At 35.7% G+C, this 18,642-nt stretch overlaps 2 protein-coding genes across 4 annotated transcripts in view; one reads left to right on the top strand and one right to left on the bottom strand.

The window, feature by feature from the left end:
• Positions 1 to 792: 792 nt before the first annotated feature.
• ppm1da (protein phosphatase, Mg2+/Mn2+ dependent, 1Da) lies at positions 793 to 11,370 on the bottom strand. The gene is made up of 6 exons (XM_052109852.1): positions 10,589 to 11,370; positions 9,492 to 9,720; positions 3,395 to 3,519; positions 2,455 to 2,636; positions 2,123 to 2,353; positions 793 to 1,944 (listed from the first exon to the last, which is right to left on the bottom strand). Exons 1-6 carry the CDS (start codon positions 11,079 to 11,081, stop codon positions 1,534 to 1,536), a joined length of 1,671 nt encoding a protein of 556 aa, XP_051965812.1. The 5' UTR covers positions 11,082 to 11,370; the 3' UTR covers positions 793 to 1,533.
• Positions 11,371 to 11,577: 207 nt separating this feature from the next.
• ccdc9 (coiled-coil domain containing 9) overlaps positions 11,578 to 18,642 on the top strand; it is a 33,642-nt gene continuing 26,577 nt past the window's right edge. For 2 of the 3 annotated variants that reach the window (XM_052109846.1, XM_052109844.1), the window contains exons 1-4: positions 16,273 to 16,354; positions 16,940 to 17,002; positions 17,937 to 18,041; positions 18,226 to 18,375. In XM_052109846.1, the coding sequence (XP_051965806.1) occupies positions 17,000 to 17,002; positions 17,937 to 18,041; positions 18,226 to 18,375 (258 nt within the window). In that variant the 5' untranslated portion in view covers positions 16,273 to 16,354; positions 16,940 to 16,999. Of the gene's footprint in view, positions 11,632 to 16,272; positions 16,355 to 16,939; positions 17,003 to 17,936; positions 18,042 to 18,225; positions 18,376 to 18,642 lie in introns of those variants that run through there. The other variant, XM_052109845.1, reaches the window with a different exon arrangement.

The raw sequence follows: 18,642 nt of genomic DNA, 5'->3' as shown, positions 1-18,642 counted from the left end.
CAAGTAGAGAAGCAATTTTCCACAGAACTGGGGGCCCCATACCCTCAGCAAACACAGGGACTACCCAGGGACTTAAAGCCAGATCATCATAAAAAGCCAGATCATCTTGTTAACACTATAATACATTTCAAAACAACTTTATCATTATTCATGTAAAAGGGTGAGTTCACCCAAAAATGAAAATTCCATCACTCTCATGCAGAACATAAATTAAGGTTTTTAGAAGAATGTCTCAGCTCTGTAGGTCCATACAGTGGACATGAATGCAAGTGAATGGTGACCAGGCTTTTGAAGCTCCATAAAGCAGATCAAGTGAGCATAAACATAATCCATCTCCAGTGGTAAAATGAATGTTACTCATTTATCTCGGTTTCATCTTGACAGCAGTCTCAAAGCACGATCATGATTTCAAGCTTTATTACACTTATAGCGCCATCTGTGCGCATGAGTCAGGCACTAGGAAGTGTAGTCGAGCTTGAAATCATACCTAGAAAGTGCATTGGCAATTTGTACAGTGAAAAATTAGTTTTTTTTTTTGGTCTCATCCAAACCACTGTCTTATGGGTTAACTTTATGCTGACTGTATTTTCTTTTTGGAGCTTAAAAGGCATGACCACCATCCACTTGCACTGAATTGACCTGCAGAGCTGAGATAGTCTTCTAAAAATCTTCATTTGTGCTGAGAACTTCCATTTTTGGGTGAACTATTAATTTAAAGTTCAAATAAATTAATGATCATTAAAGTAAATCAGTCTAAATTTCTCATTGTAAGAGTTATTTTATTGACCTTTTTAAGCATGGCAGCACCTTCAGTTTAGAATGATAATTTATTTTATTATGGAAAAAAGTAAAACATCAAAAACATTCAAATCCATGAAAACAGTCAAACAACTGTATGTTTAAAATCCAAAATGCATAACTCATAAAGATCATGCTTACATTTAACATTACACTTTATGACACAGGGTTTAGATTTGATAACAGTATCCACTATGATTAATTATTCTCTTTGTTAGGTAAAACAATGTACAAAAATACATATATCATTGCTCCCAGCCAAATCTCTTGAGTTTAACCATTTTTGAAACAGGTGACATGTAAAATGCATGGAATTATCTTCTCAGAAGAAACATTTTCTTTTTGGTATTTTTTCATTTTAATTATTAATTTTTTTTAAGTGCAAAAATACCTATTTGATCAATCATGTCTACCCGAATGAACTGACGCATAACAACATCGAAATACTTTTTTGAAACCAATTTGGAATAAGCAGTAAACACACATTAGAAGAAAACTAAAACCAATTTAAAGTTTCATTAAACAACACATTGTCTTTTCATTATTTTACCAAAATATAAAGTATAAAAGCTTAAAATAACATACACTTAAAACATGGGTGTTTTGAATGGAAGAGAGTATTTTTAACATGGTTACTTGCTTCAGGATTTGGTTTCTCAGTAGCTTATATGTACTATAATCAAGTCTGACTGTCCATTGTGAGTGTAAGATTGTACTGTAATAGGAACACAAATGTCAACAAACACATACAGTAGTTTTTCCGTGCTGCTGAAGAAGAGCTTGGACAGTTTCAGATTGTTTTTGACCCTTGCCGCTGCTCTTCGGTGAGGGCTGCTGGCTCTGTTTTTGTGGGGATATACATGAGGACTCTATATAAGTGGAATGGGACAAACTACAACGAAGCTTCTTCCCTACTGGTCTGGATGAATCCTCTAGCAACCGTTTGCCTGTAGGCACTCGGACACAACTGGCCTCATTATCCAAGGCGTTATTACTGAGGCCTTTGCAAGGCAGGTCATCAGAGTTTGTAAGGCTATCAGGAGGTGATTCGGATATTACACAACTGCTTGTCTCACAGCTGTTGTTTTGCTGCTCCACGGTTGACTGGAGTTCACTTGGAGGTGAAGGTGCATCTTGCAGTTGAATCTAAATCAAAAGAGGAAACTATATGAAGCTTGATGCAATGCAATACAATAGCCTTGTAAAATAAAGCAGGCTGGAATTATTTTGACCATTTTTGAATGGACATTGCCTTTATGCAGATCGTCCCTTTATCAGGAATTGTATTGTTAAAGACAAACAGCAAATTTTAAGCTGTCCTAACCTGAGTGGACACAGTGTTGGGGCAAGATATAGGAATGGAGTCACACTTTGGTCCCTGCTGATTATACACAACCTCATAAGGTGGCAAGCTCTCTGAAGATGTCCTGAATGACTCCAAACAGATAACTATGATGCTGGTATTATCAGCCCGGAGCATGCGTTGACGCCATCTCAGTAAGGCATGATTTACCAGCAGAACGGCATTAGAAACATGTTCTTTTTGGTTTATTGCCTGTGGGAAAATACATTTATATAAGAAAACTTTTTTCAAAAACATAATCACAACCTATCTTTAAATCTTAATATCAAACGTTCCAGACAAGTTGTGCTCACCTTGGCCTTGTCATTGTCCTGACAAATAGACACAGCCTCCTGTGCTGACACCATGTTCCATAACCCATCACTACCTATAATGACATACCGGTGCTTCTTCAAATCCAGCTTGATAACAGCAGTATCAGGCTCTGGAGAAACAACAAACTCTCCACTGTAGAAGTCGTAACTCCACAGATCCCCTAAACGCACATGGATTGAGGTTAAAGTGCATTAATACATCTGAAAACATAACAAAAATGTTTTTACATTGGTTACAACAGATCCGTGCATACATAATAGGACATTATTTCTCCATTAACTAACCAGCACACAACATATTAAACTGGACACTTTTGTTAGGTTTTGGAATGATATGGTCTATTAAACCTGGTGCTGCTATCACCTACAGGAATTGCCTGACATTCATCTTTATCTAAAACTTTGCTCAACTCTATTTTTAACCTTTAAAAAGCCTATGTTGCAATTTCATGTTTTGTTTGTTGTTGCTAAAGAACAGAGTTTATCATGGTGTCATGTTGCAATTTGCAACCCTGCAGACCTGGTTGCATTATCTGTCCATCAAGTGTAGCAAGACAATAGACAATCTCCGCTGATCTGTCTGATGATTTGAAACTAACACAACATGCTAACAATACGTTTTTATTTTTAGTTTAACCTGATTTGTATGATGACATTAAACTCAAACAACATCCCAAACACTGTTAAGTTAATAAACAAAGCTTTTATCCAAGTTCAAAAAATCTGTAGTGTCTGATGTTTTGAAACTCACTTTCTAAACTTCACTCCCTGTTGTTTATTTATACGCAATTATCCAGGTAAAAAAAAATCTGAATTGTCTGTTTTAAAACGCAACAATCAGTTTAAGTTTAAAAAACAAAGAATTAACAGGTTAAAATAATGTGATGCAGGTACATCTTAGCCATCTTTCACACCTTACCAAGAGCTCGGGCCACAGCAAGGAAAGGGATCTTATCAATAACAGTGCTCCTCCTCACTGGTCCATTGTGGGTGAGTCTGGGTCTCTTCCACACCACCCTATTGACTCCAGACTTTTTAATTACACTGGAGGAGAGATGTAAAAATGATCTGTAAAGTCTCAGCATAGTAACTGTTTTATATAAAAACCTACTGACCAAAGATACCTGTAAACTTGTATCCTTCACTAAAACTATAGGCCAAAGTATACTGCAGTTGTGCTCGTGTCTCCTGACCTCTTGGAATCACTATGCAATTTGTATGTTTTTAAAAGAAAATGAAACTCACCATTGATGCTAAAATAAGAAAAATAAGAAATACAGTAGACATTTATTATGCTACAAATGACTATTTATGTTTAAAGAAATGCTATTTTTCAAACTTTGTACATTAAATAATCGACTACTTAAGCAATGACACCTCAAGTATTCTTGCAGTCAGTTTCTCAATCTTTTGAGTTTGTTTGCCCATTCTACCCCTTTCTTCTTGCCAGTTTCAGATGTAGTTTTTTCCTTGAAAGCCATCTAAATGCCAACTTCAACTCACTGTTGAAGATGAAACTGGCATGCACTGGTCATTGAAGCTGCAGGTTCAGGACCTGTGAGGAGTCTGTTTCTCAAACTAGAGACTCTTATGGACTTGTTGTGTATCTGGGACGTCTGCCTCTTTCTTTGTCCTGGTTTGATCCAGTTTGTTTTTTCAATCAGCACTGTATGGAATAGCCTTCATCTCTCAAAATAACAATATTCTGTTGAGTTTCTTGTGAAATGTGTTTCAAACGAGCGATACTGAAAGCAATACAACACCACATTACTTGATGTTTTACCTTGATAATTTAATTATTTCTTTGAAAATATACACTCATTTCAATATCAGATGATTGCAACACATTACAAATAAGTTGAGACAAGGGCATTTTAGGGCTAATAACAAAATGATGAGCTGAAATAACAAGGTGATGTGAAACATGAGATGTTAAACGGGTGAAGCAATCGTATTGTAGTATATATGGAGCCTCTAAAAAAAACAAAAACTAGTCCTTCAAGACCAAGGAAGGTTCGAGACTCACCAAATTACCAACAGATGCGTCTGCACATAATCCAGCGCTTTGAGAACAAAGTTCCCCAAAGACAAATTAGAAGGATTTTGGGCATTTCCCCCTCTACAGTGCACAATATAGTTCAAGGATTCAAGGAATAGTCAAATCTCAATGTGTAAAGGGCAAGACGAAAACCACTTCTGAATGTGTGTGATTTCCAATCCCTCAGATGTCACCATCTTAAAAACCAACATAACATTGGCACGGGAATACTTAAGTAAACTGATCAGTCAACACCATTCACCATTTAAAATGTATTATTTCCTATGCAAAGCAGAAGCCATACATCAACACTGTCCAGAAGCGCCACAGAATTCTCTGGGCTCGGGTTAATTTGAGATGGAAAGTAGAACAGTGGAGTTGTGTTTTGTGGTCCTATGAGTCGACATTTCAAATAGTTCTTGTAAAAAACAGTCATCCAATTCCACTGCCATCCAGTCTTTTCCAGGGACATCCCTGCATTTTCCAGCAGGACAACACCAAACCACATACTGCCCGGATTACAAGTGCATGCTGCATAAGCAGAGAATGTGGGTGCTAGATTGTCTGCAGTCCTGACCTGTCTCCAATTGACGTACGTGGCATATTAAAATGCAAAAACATGAAACGTAGGCCCCGTACAATTTTGCAGACCTGCAAACCTGCATAATGGATGATTGGGGGGAATTTTTGCTTGCTAAACTTAACAAATTTGTGTCTTCGGTGCCCAAAGTGTTATCAGAAGAAGAATTGTAATGTTCCACAGTGGTAAACAAAGTATAACTCCCCCAACCTTTTTGGAGCATGCTGCAATCATCTGATTTGAAATGGGTATTTATTCTCAAAAAAACAACAACAATTCAATTCAAAAGGTAAAACATAAAATGATGTGTTGTAGTGCTTTCAATTTAGCACAGGGTGAATAGAATTTACAAGAACACTCCTTTTTATTTGAATGATTATTTTCAATACTGTCCCAATTTTTGGGGAATTAGGGTTGTAATTTGCAAAATTACAAATGTTTTTGGCAGAATTTCTGATCAACTGAATGTATCCTTGGTGAACAGAAGCATCAAAAATGTCTCTGTGATGTATAACTTTCAAATGGTAGTATATATACACTACTCATATCCTCAACATTACCCAAAACTATCATAAAACAAATCTATAGAGGAAAAACAGTGCAACAGGCACTTGCAGAGGGGGCCACGTTGTATTACTTTTGTGATACAATGTTCCGTGTTGATTTGGTTTTTGTATCTTTTGAGCCAGGAACTAGTTGTGTACTCAATTTTCTGAAGTGTATCTGTGACTAATGAGACTATTCTGCAATTGCCTAAAGTATTATATTGCTCTACAAAAGGTAGATACTTTTCTATCAGGCATTAAAAACTGAATAAAGGCTGAGCTTGTTATAAATTATTTATTTTACCATCTCTACTTCACTGTTAATTTATTATTCAATTTAATACTCTCTACATAAGGGTGTTTTAATAAAATAAAAAAAAATTATAGAACTTTTAAAGTTTGTTGCAAAAAGTAAATTGATTTATTTTATTCTCAAAGCATTATCCGTTTACACTCTAAAAGTGTCATGATGTGGGTCTAGCCAGTGGTTTGACTTTCAATTCAGCACACAACTGAGAACAGGCTGCATGACTATGATAAATGATTACTGCAAGAATTAGATTAACATACAGGTGTGAGGGGACTTCAACATTTCTAAATTGCACAAATACAAAATACATACACACTGGTGGCCAAAGGTTTGGAATAATGTACAGATTTTGCTCTTATGGAAAGAAATTGGTACTTTTATTCACCAAAGTGGCATTCAACTGATCACAGTGTATAATCAGGACATTAGTAACGTGAAAAAGGACTATTACAATTTGAAAAAAATTATTAGAACTTCTTAAACTACATCAAAGATTTCTCATCAAAAAAATCCTCCATGAGCAGCAATGACAGCTTTGCAGATCCAAAACATAGCTGTCAGTTTTTCCATATACTCAGGTGACATTTCACCCCACGCTTCCTGTAGCACTTGCCATAGACGTGGCTCGTCTTGTTGGGCACTTCTCACGCACCTTACAGTCTACCTGATCCCACAAAAGCTCAATGGGTTTAAGATCATAACACTCTTTTCCAATTATCTGTTGGCCAATGTATATCTTTGACCAATCTAACCTTTTCTTTTAGCTTTCAAAAGTGGCTTTTTCTTTACATTTAATCCAATAAGTCCTGCACCACTGAGTCTTCTCTTAACTGTTGTACATGAAACAGCTGTTGAGTGGGAAGAATTCAATGAAGCTGTCAGCTGAGGACATGTAAGGCGTCTATTTCTCAAACTAGAGACTGATGTACTTACCCTCTTGTTTAGTTTAAAACTGGCCTTCCACATCTCTTTCTGTCCTTGTTAGAGCCAGTTATGCGTTGTCTTTGAAGACTGTAGTGTACACCTTTGTATGAAATCTCAGTTTTTTTAGCCATTTTAAGGATTGTATAGCCTTCATTCTTCAAATTTTTGACCTAATATTGACCTTAAAACATGCCAGTCTATTGCATACTGTGGCAACTCAAAAACAAACACAAAGACAATGTTAAGCTTCATTTAACAAACCAAATAGCTTTCAACTGTGTTTGATATAATGGTAAGTGATCTCCTAGTACCAAATTTGCAATTTAGGATGATTACTCAAGGATAATGTGTTGGAGTGATGGCTGCTAGAAATGGGGCCTGTCTAGATTTGATCAAAAATTACTTTTTTCAAATAGTGATGGTGCTGTTTTTTACATAAGTAATAATGTCCCAACTATACTTTGTGATCAGTTGAATGCCACTTTGGTGAATTAAAGTACCAATTTCCTTTCGAAACAGCATAATCTGAACAAATGTGTACATATTCATCTCTCGCTTGCTTTTGCTCACGTCAGTGATTACCCCATGTCAATGATGCCAAGATCTACTTTTATATTTCATTTCATCACTGAGAGGGTTCACCTGCAAACTTAGTAGCACCAAACATCACATGCAGCCTTAAGAATGGACACAGAGTGGCCGTATGCTTACTATGTGCAAGCACACTTGGCAATAAAGCTGATTCTGATAACACTTCTCCTTGAGCGGAATATTGCACTAGAGATCACTACGTTTTTTCAAAAGGGAAAGCGAGATCTAGAAAGAGCACACAATATACAAGTGCATGGTTGCCAGATTGAACAAAATAAGTATAATAACTTTAGGCAGAATATTTCCAATTTGCACAAGTATCAATCTGAAACTGGTGTTGCGTCTCTTATCTGGCAACACAGAGCATGTTAAACGCTTGTGGAGGCGCGATAGGTCCCAATGCAAGATAACTGAAATATCCAATGAAAATTAGGATAAATGAGCCGTGGGCCACTTTAGTATTAATTATTTAATAATAGTATTTAGGGATGTAAAAATGAGTATACATATTATTCTGAAATTTTGATGCATTGATTATGGAATTTAATAATCAATTACAATGACTATAATAATACCCAATGTAATAAAGAGGCCGCCTCAGATTACATGTGCACTCTCACAACAGACGAGAAGCACGTGACTGAGGAAACTAATGCACATTTTAAATTAAGAAAGTTTAGTTCAGATTTCTGTTGCATTGTTCATAACTGCGTCTACATAAGCAAATATAAACAAGTTCATTGTTGTTCCTTTCATCCCCAATTGTGATACATTATGCATATTGTAGAATATTTAAAGAATACACTTGGAAAGGTAGGCAATACTGTACTGCACCTTTACTCACTATTTTTTCCTTAATTTTTTACTCATTATTTGTCCTTAAAAGTGCACAACTTAAAATGTTTAATTCTGTGAGCCTGCTTGATTTAAAGATCTGATTTATTTGCCTGTATAGGCCTAAAGACATTTGATTTATGTTTGAATTACTGGTTCAGTATGTGTTCCTGTGATTATATGCAAAACTATTATGAATAATCAGCAGTCTTACCGTCTGTTTGTGTTAGTTTGCATAAAGTCAGACATAATAGGCTATTAACCTTTTTTATATTGGCTCAATTAATATAACTATTTTAATTTTTTTATTATTACGAACCAAACCTCCCTGTTGTCCATAAAAACAAAGAATGTTCTGAATAGATTTTGAATCTTCTTACAGTTGTGCATTCTTGTTCAACACAATGCATTGCAAATTTATGTTCTTAAATTTTTGAAACCCAGGTATTTATTTACTTTTTGTCAATTTTACTGACTAGTGCAAATTATCCCACAATTTACATATTTGTCTTTAGCATATTTTGGAAAACCGAATTATTAAGCACAATATTTTCATTAACAGACCTACCTACTCCATTGATAAAAGTGTCATTAATTTGTTTAGTAAAATTTTGAAGTAACACCAGGTTAAAAAATGATTATGGTGAAAAGGAAATTGTCAGGTGGAGATTGTATTCCCCTAACACCCTCCACCGTACAATTTTGAAGTGACTGCCCCTCAAAAAAATTGAGCCCCTGCCCCTCAAAATGTCTGTGCATGTCCCTGGTGATAGGTCAATGAATGGTGCCTTAAGATATATCATCACGTTGGCATGCTTGTTATGCTCTCTTTTTTAGGCTAAAAGACAAAGAAACACCCTAGCTAGAGATTAGATTATGTAAATGAGGACAAATGTTTCTGCTTATGCTGTCCCACTTTCAAGGCTCTGTGTGCATAAACAAAAACCAGTCAGACCATGGTGAATACTGTTGGTGTTATATGTAACTATAATGACTGTGATGTGTATTATGATTATGAACTATTAATCCAAAAAAATCCAGAGAGCTACGTGAAAGTCTACCATCAAATTGCAGAATAATTTCTTCCAGCTATGTAGCAAGCAAATAACATTCATGTCTTGCACAGATTCAAAACAGACTCCCGCACAGTGTACACATTATTTATTCAGACTAGTTGTGTTTTAAACAACTCACCTGCCACCAAGTCCCTCTATTCTCTCCCTTTCTTTGGGGAGTTCAGGTTTATGATCCTGTGTAATTTCCACTGCTCGGATGAACCCATCAGAGGGATCATCCTGCACCCCCAACACCACAGCTGAGTCCCCAACATGGGCCACATACATACGGTCATGTCGGATCACAACAATACTGGCAGTTGTGCCTGATGTGCTGGGAAGTCCTGTAACGGTCTTAGGCCATTCCGCTGCATTCACAAAACATAAGTCAGACACGAAAGATTAAGGTAAACATCAAAACATCTATTTGAGTTTGAACCCAAAAGAATAAATTGGTCAGTTTTGCCCAGTGTTACTTAAAACTTTACAGCTTTCAGGAGGAGGGGCTGAGATTTCTATTTGTACAGTCTCATTCAGTTATCCTTCCTGAGCAGTATGATGGCCGCATGGCCCCATGGTGTTTATACTTGCATAATATTGTTTGTATAGATGAACTTGGTACATTCAGGTGTTTGGAGATTGCTCCCAAGTATGAACCAGACTTGTGGAGGTCCACAATTTATTTTTTTCTGATATCTTGGCTGATTTATTTTGATTTTCCCATGATGTCAAGCATAGAGGCACTGAGTTTGAAAGTAGGCCTTAAAATACATCCACAGGTACACCTCCAATTCAGTACACCTCCTATCAGAAGCTAATTGGCCAATTGTCTCAAGGCTTGACATAATTTTCTGGAATTTTCCAAGCTGCTTAAAGGCACAGTTATCTTGGTGTCTGTAAACTTAAGACCCACTGGAATTGTGGTATAGTAAATTAAAAGTTATACAATCTGTCTGTAAACGATTGTTGGAAAAAATTACTCAAGTCATGCACAACGTAGATGTGCAAAACGACTTGCCAAAACTAGTTTTCTAATATGAAATCTGTGTAGTGGTTTAAGTTTTTTAATGACTTCAACCAAAGTGTATGTTAATTTCTGACTTCAACTGTATGTTGCAACCATACATACATCAGCTAGTAGAATTATCTGCCTTGCACCTTCTTTACATGATTCCATTCCTGGTCTAACCTGTGACATGAGGCTGCACAATGCAGTTTGTCAATTACATAACTTACGTAATTTCTTCCACATGGCATGGTGACAAGAGATGAAACCCTTTCGCAAAGCCGCACAAACCTCGTCGTCGTCCTTTAACCAAAAGCCTCTTTGTTTTTTGATGTGATCCCACAGATGGTCGCGGGCGAAGCGCGCCGCGTCCGGACCCCCGTGGCCGTCGAACACCGCAAACAGAGCCATATCCCGCGGCCGACGGATGTTTTTGGACGGGCGTGCCGAGCGCATGGATGCTTGCTGAAGACCTGAGCCAGCATTATCGTCCTGAACATAAGTAACAGTTATGGATCCAGGGATAGAGTCTTGGATCGAAGCGTCAGGGTTTTTCCCCGCGCGAATGTCTTCTGATGGTGACGCGACCTCGTCACGTTCGGCGGCGTTCAGTTCATCCTCACTCGGCTCATCCTCCTGCTTCATCGTCACCATGTCCTCCATGTATTTCCTACCGCCTTGGTCATAATAAATACTTGCTCGGCATGAAAATATTCCATCCATTGTTTGTTTGGACAGAAAGACCGGTTGAGAAGCAGAAGTGTTTAGGCAAAAGCACGACTCAGGCCGGGTGCGGGTTTCCCTCTTTGTTTACCTTCGATGTTGTGGGCATGCAATCCCATGACGAATTCACATAACTTTCAGTTATTTGACCCTTTGATGGAGAAGAGCAAAAACATTTTGAGAATGTCCTAACACTATAGAAACGTACATCAGAAACATAAATAAATGCATCTTGGTTGTAAATGCATTTGAGTTTCAGAATGTTTTGAAGTTTTAATTTTTAACTTGTACAAGCATAACACACATGCTGAATGAGATGATTCACCCAAAATGAAAACTCCCACTTACACCATCCCAGATGTGTATGACTTTATTTCTTCTGCTGAACACAAAGGAAGATTTTTGGAAGAATATCTAAGCTCTGTAGGTCCATACAATGCAAGTCAACAGGGTTCAAAACTTTGAAGCTCAAAAAACACATAAAGGCAGGAGAAAAGTAATCCAGACGACTCCAGTGATTAAACCCATGTCTTAAGCAACAATATGATAGGTATGGATGGGAAACAGATCAATATTTAATTCCTTTTTAACTTTAAATTCTCCTCTCTGCCCAGCAGGTTGCGATATGCATGAAGAATGGGAATCGTCAAAAACAAAAGAACTCTTTGGAGAGAAGAGTTGTCCCTCAAAACAAGCCCAGAATGTATGTATGTACAATTTAAAGAATTATTCCAAGTTCAATACAAGTTAAGTTTAATCGAAAGCATTCATAGCAAGGATCAGTGTTGATTACCACAAATATATATGTATATTACAATTAAATCGAGGTTACAGAGAGGTTCGTACCATGGAAGTGAATGGTGCCAATTTTTGGAGAATTCAAAGGCATAAATGTGTTGCTCAGTTTTATAAAAACACTTGCATTAATTCTCCTGTTTAAACTCGTGTATTATTTGAGCTGCAAAATAGTTAACATTGTTTTATAGTCATTTTTGTGTTTTATGGTTTACATTGTTACACTGTAAAAAATTGCTGTAAATTATGGCCAAATTCTTACAGCAATCTACTGTGATTCTTAAATACAATAGTTTGCTGTTAAAGATTTTACATTCTGGGAGATCAAGAGCAGGCTCACTGTTAAATAAACATAAGACTTCTTATGAGAAGTCAAATAAAAAAATAAAAAATAAACCTTTGAAACAATGTACATATTAAATGTACAATGTTGCCAGGATTGAACAGTGTATTTTTTATGAAAAACAACAACCTGTTCACATTAAAATAACACCCCTAAGATAAATATCCATAAGCCTTTGTGCTTGAAAAAGTAGCCTATGTATGCTTTGGCAATGTATTGGGGCTACAAAATTGTTAAAAATAAAATAAAGAAATAAAAAACAAACCAAACTTGTACAAAAGTTTTTATTCAGACTTAATAGAAGTCTTAGTTTAATTAGTGTTGTTGTTTTGTTTTCAATATTGTTTGAAGTCACCGTCATGTTGATTAGTGTTCTCTTGAGCTGGCACATTAGACCTTTTATATTACGATATGTGTTTTACCAACAAGTCAATTTAAATGTTCAATAAAACTTAAGTTGTGCTCTGTGATACAAGGAAGACAAGTCTAAAATCAGCCTGAATTTCTGATCCTATCTTATAAATGGAACTATACGGGTCAACAGTGATGCATTTTACATAACAACATAGAAGCAAAAACAGTAAAGGTTAACTAGGGATGGGCGGATCCATCCTAAAAGTATCGATACATCTGATTCTGATTCTGACGTTGTATCAAAAATATCGATTCTAAATAATGTATTTATTTTTTAACCAGGGATATAATTCTTTGGTTACTACGAACAATAATCTTAAAATTCAAAGTGAAATAAAATGGAGAACTTTTTCAATCTAATAAAGCGATGCCGCAGCACCGTTGAGTGAATTGTGTTTTATTATTTTTATTATTTAAAAAAAAATGTACAGAGATTCTCTCTAAACGTGCACGGAGATGCACTGAGGAGCACTGGCAAGACAGACAGTCGGACTATGCTGTCCACCAATCAGAACGTTCGTTTCAGATGAGATTGAATATTTGTTAACCAATCATATTTTCCGTTTCAGTAAGAGGCAGGACATTTCCGGCGTCTGACACACGTTTTTTTTATTTATTTTTTTTATTGCTTGAACAACAGTTACAAAACTTGAACAAATAAAATTAAATAAATAATAATAATAATGAAATAAAAATAAAAAGGCCAGGGTCAAGTATACAAAAATATATAAGATACAAAAAACGGTATAATAAACCAAACAGACGTTAAAAGGCTTTGACAATTCACAAAATCATAAATGTATTCAATAAATAAATGGTTTTAACAGCTTTTTTGTTTGTACTGTCCTTAATAGAAACCATATAATGTTCTAATTCTTTCAATACCACAGAAAAAAGAGGTTTCTGATTGCTAAATTTACACCGAATATGGAACTTAACAAATATAATCACCAAATTAATAATATATGCTACATTTTCCATACTTTTTTCATATTTGACAAAACCAATTATTACATGTTCATATAACAAAAGGAAGTTGCAATCCAATTTGTCATTAATAAATTTAGAAACTTCCCACCATAACCTCTTTGTATACTGACAATGCCAAAAAATATGAGGTACAGTTTCTGGTTGCAAAAAACAAAATGAACAATTTACATCTATATCTTTGTTAAATTTGGATAGAAAATGTTTAGTGGGGTAAAATTTGTGCAATATCTTAAATGAAATTTCCTTGACCATAAATGATATATTTATTAGGCAACAGCCATATCTTACTCCAATTCCTAGTTCCAATAAACCTTGACCAATAGGAAATGGCATGTGGTTTACTAACTAGTTCTTTCTGAAAAAGTGAACGTATAACCTTATTGTTTTTGCTTGTCGAAAAACAAACTTTACCACAAAACGTATCAGCTAGATGCAGTACAGGCACACTTTTAGAGTATGTAATACCTCTACATAAAGAGACAACACCTGGAGAAATAGCACCAATTACAGAGGCAAATTCTTTAGGTGAAACAGGGAAATTGAAGTATGAAATGAATTCATCATAAGTCATCAAATACCCTTGACAATTCAACAACTGTCCCACCAAAAGGATACCCCTGTCAAACCAAGTTTTCAAAAATATGCTCTTATGTTTGTACAAAATATTACAATTATTCCATATGTAATAATGATGTGGTGAAAAATTATGCTTGTAAATTAACTTCCAAGCCAAAAGTGCTTGCCTGTGAAAAGCTGACAGCTTAACTGGGAGTTTTTCAGTTTTATAATCACACATAAGCAAAAACGGAAGGCCACCAAGTTTGTCAAAAACCGAATTAGAAATCATATTCCACATAGAATTAGTGTTTTTTAGAAAATATTTCAACCAGTTAATTTTAAAGGTGTTATTTAAGATAGAAAAATCCAAATTAACAATTACAGATTTTCTAATATAATGTATACGGTTTTTCCACAAAAAGTTCAGCATAATTTGATCAATTATCTTAGTTAAATTATTATCCGTATGTATCGAGGTAGCTACATAAGTAAGCCTAGAAATACCTTCCGCTTTAGCCAAAAAACACGACCTTTGAGTGACAAGTCTCTCTGTAACCAAATATTAAATCTGTTCTGTACTTTTTTAATCACTTGATCAAAATTTTGTGAGATTCTCTCCTTCTCATTTTTAATAATAACCATACCCAAATAAGTTGGAGCATCCTTAACAGGAATATTACAAGTTGTTCTGTCTTGGCAGCTTTTTAAGGCAAACAGTTCACATTTATGTAGATTAAGGCATAGACCTGAGGCACTGGAAAAAATTCCAATGAGCTCGACAGCTGACTGGATTTGATCAACATTTTTCAGGAAAAGAGCTGTGTCATCAGCCAACTGACTTATCAGGACACTTCTCTCTTCAACTTGAATTCCCTTTGCGTCTGACACACGAGCGTCCCTGGAGAAACTATAATTTGCACTGCATATTTATTTCCCTGCTAAACATAAATATATGTATATCAATTTAAATGTAACTTATGCAAGTAAACTTTGTGAAAATACTTAATGTTATTGCGCCCCTGATTTTTATGCTCTTTTGTTCTTCTTTTTTATGCCCTTTACTGCTGTCCGTGGTGACTTTCTCGTGATATCAAATGTTACATTTATTTTTCTAAGTAGGAAAAAAATTCACTATACACAGAAAAGCACATAATAGTACTGAACCCATTGTTTTACAACAGTTATATTGTAGTAGTAACCATGGTTAATTGTGTGGTAACTATGGTTTAACTAAATATCATGGTTAAACTACAGTTACGGTAGTTAAATTGTTAATTTTTGTAAAGTTAAACAAAACAGAAATTTTTGATATAGAATCAAAGAGAAAAATAAGTGGTATCGCTCATCCCTATAAAACATGTTGTCAAGACACACACAGATATCAACACTCATCATACAAAATGCAACAATTGTAACAATTAACAAACTTAGACTTCAACAAAAACAACGTCAAAATAAACCAGTAAATAGTCAAAAAAAATCTAAGTAATGCTGCAGTGCATGCTGGGAACATAGCTGTTAATTTCAACAACAGTAGATATTATGTAATTTGACAGCTACATACAGCTAAATTACAGTTGTATGCTAAAGCTGTAAAAACAGTATCTAGCTGTTAATTTGTTTTCTTTACTGTTGACGAGAACATTTTTAACAGTGTACTTAGTCCATGCAAGGAGGTTGTAAAACTGGATATAAGTTTACACAGAAAAGGTTAGTAAGGGATTTTCACAGTAAAATATTGTTGAAATGCATATTGTTTACATTTTGTAATGTACAAATCTTTTATCTTTCACGGATTGGCACCCATTCATTCTTCTTTTTTTTTTTTTTTTTTTAAAAAGAGGGACAAGTCAAAATGACCTTTTGTGGTAATCAACATTGTGCCACAGACCCTGTCAATTGAACTAAACTTGGAATATTCCTTTGAGCTTTGTTTTAATGCGTTTATTTGAAAGCACGTGGAAATTATTTGAAACTTACATTTTATGACAGTTTAGTAGCAAATTTTATGATGTCTACAAAGCTGTATTATTCCACATTAAATGACCTGTATTTTGAAATGACGCCCAATTTGAAGCTCAAACCCCAAGCGGAAGTGAATGCTAGAGGTAACGAAAGTCGTTGATTGTCGGCAACTCACAAGCCACTTTCAGAGGCGCCGGGCTGCCCAGAGGTAAAACAACGTAAAGTTGTAATGCCTTGAAGCATTTATATTTATATATGCATGTTTTTGATTGTATTTCCAATTGCCTATTGTATTAATCTGTTTCACTTTACATCAAATCAATCTGAGCTCGACAGCTGAATTGGATAGATTGACACTTGGCAGCTCCTTTGATACCGATACGTTGTGTATAACCATAGCATGTCACACTCCCGCTGTTGAGACGTTATTCACACACTGTTAATGTTTTCAGATATCTTCTCTGGCTTATTCATAGTGCTGTGGTCTAATTATTAAGTTGATACAGAGCTTTGTACTGTCTCATAAGAGGGCTTATGATGATGGGCTTATGATGGCAATGCCAACCACTCTCCTATTATTTTTTTATTTGCCCTGTTAAGGTCATAATTAGTAAGGTGAATAATTAGTTTAAACATTTGCCCAATAGAGTTTAAGTTTTTATTTTTTGTTTTATTTTGATATATATAATACTTGGGTATTATCGTACTCTAATATAAATTACAAGTCTTTAGTAATGTCATGTCATTGGTTGATTTGTCTCCTTATCGTTTACATTTGACTCTTCTCGTTTAGGTTACGGGGCAGAGTTTCTTCAACTCTCCACTGCTTCTATTTTAAAACAGGCTTCCAGCTATGGTGAGGCTTACTATTATTGTATCTGTATTGTAGACAGGATAAAGAGGTCCTATAAAGTTATTGTTATTTGAGATATAATACAATAGCCAAAAGTATGTGGGGACTTTTCTAATGAACAGATTTGGCTATTTCAGCTACACCTCGTACTAGCAAGTGCATAACATCAAGCATACAATCATGTGCCTCCTTTGGCAAACATTTTCAATAGAGTGGGGCATGTGTTTTCTTTTCCATCATGACATTGCCCCTATGCACAAAGCAAGGTCCATAAAGAAAAGTTTTTTTCTATTAATGGTTTTAACCTTAAAGGAGTCATGACATGCCTTTTCAATTATTTTAATTTATTCCTTGAGGTTCACTAATTAGTCATATTTCTTCACATAACTAAAAAAAAAAAAAAAACAGTTAAATATTTTATTTCCACCCTCATTGTCCCTCTGTCAGAAATGATCGGTTTTGGTGCTGCTTCTCCTTTGAGACTTGACAGTAAACGGCCAATTTAGTGATCGGCTCTTTGTTCTTGACTGACTTTCACTCTCATTGCCATCTCACTGCTCACCACTACTGGGCAGGGCTACGGAAGTGATAAGGTAAAGTAGGCATTGATGTGTTATTGTGGAGGTGGTTAAATGCAAATGTTTACCACAGTGTGACATCACAATGTGGAGGAAGTAGAGAAAAGTAGTTTAGGCAGCTTGGTTTCAATAAATGCTCTTTTTGCAGTGAGTAGGAAGTTTTGAGTTCCGAAACTTACAGCACGTTTTTATTGTACAAAGACCTCTTATACGTTAAAAGATAAAGGAAAATTCGATTCATGTCATGACCCCTTTAATGAGTCCTGCACACCAGTTAGATCATTAATGTTTTTTCCCTTGTCTCTGATTAGTGTTCTGGAATTTTTTACCCATGTGTCATCTCTCTCTCTCTCTGTTAGTCTGCTGTGGTGGATCTAAAGACGAAAGAGGAGAAGGATGCTGAGTTGGACAGAAGGATCGAAGCTTTACGGAAGAAGAATGAGGCTTTGGTCAAGAGATATCAGGTGAATTTGAGTGCTGATATTTGATACACTGCCACAACCTTGCACGTTTGTTTATTTTCATATGTTTGCTTTGATGTGACATGCATTCTTTGTTAAATCAGGCCGTGAGATGATCCGATTCAAGGCTTTTAACTCAATCTGATTTTATTAATTTAGCTTGATTGTCTTTCCCTTGTGTCACCAGGAAATACAGGAAGATAAGATAAAGGCAGAGCAAGAGGGCATCGCCGTGACAACGACTCGCAAACCCCGCCCTCATGAGCCTGATTCAGAACGGAGAAAGGTGGAGAAAGAGAACTTCACTGTGACCGTCGACATTTCCAAACCGACTGGGGTGAGACAGATTATATCAGTATATTTTCACAGCATGGCCATTTAACATTATGCCCTGTCGTACAATTAAATTATTTGCTTTTTAAGGATGCTGCCAATTAAACATCCAATTCCTCTTAAATCTTTTCTGCCATTTCCATTCAAGTCAGGAAAATAAAGAGCTCTGCTTGACTGACCATTCGCTAAGCCCCGCCTTCAGGTCTTTCTGGACAATCCTGTCTTAGTGACTGTTGCCCCGCTGCCATTTCTCTGACAAGCGTTTGCCTTT

The sequence above is a fragment of the Xyrauchen texanus genome, chromosome 38 (assembly GCF_025860055.1).
Source record: "Xyrauchen texanus isolate HMW12.3.18 chromosome 38, RBS_HiC_50CHRs, whole genome shotgun sequence".
NCBI lineage: Eukaryota > Metazoa > Chordata > Actinopteri > Cypriniformes > Catostomidae > Xyrauchen > Xyrauchen texanus.
Note: the sequence above shows the minus strand (reverse complement) of the source record. Positions and strands in the feature narration are given on the sequence as shown.

Bases quoted from the DNA above. Each gene is read 5' to 3' on its own strand.
- ppm1da (XM_052109852.1), bottom strand. From the start codon at position 11,081: ATGGATGGAATATTTTCATGCCGAGCAAGTATTTATTATGACCAAGGC. The intron at 9,721-10,588 runs GTAAGTTATGTA...TTGTGAATGCAG, and splicing joins TGCCATGTGGAAGAAATTAC to CGGAATGGCCTAAGACCGTT. The intron at 3,520-9,491 runs GTGAGTTGTTTA...TCTCTCCTCCAG, and splicing joins ATAGAGGGACTTGGTGGCAG to TGTAATTAAAAAGTCTGGAG.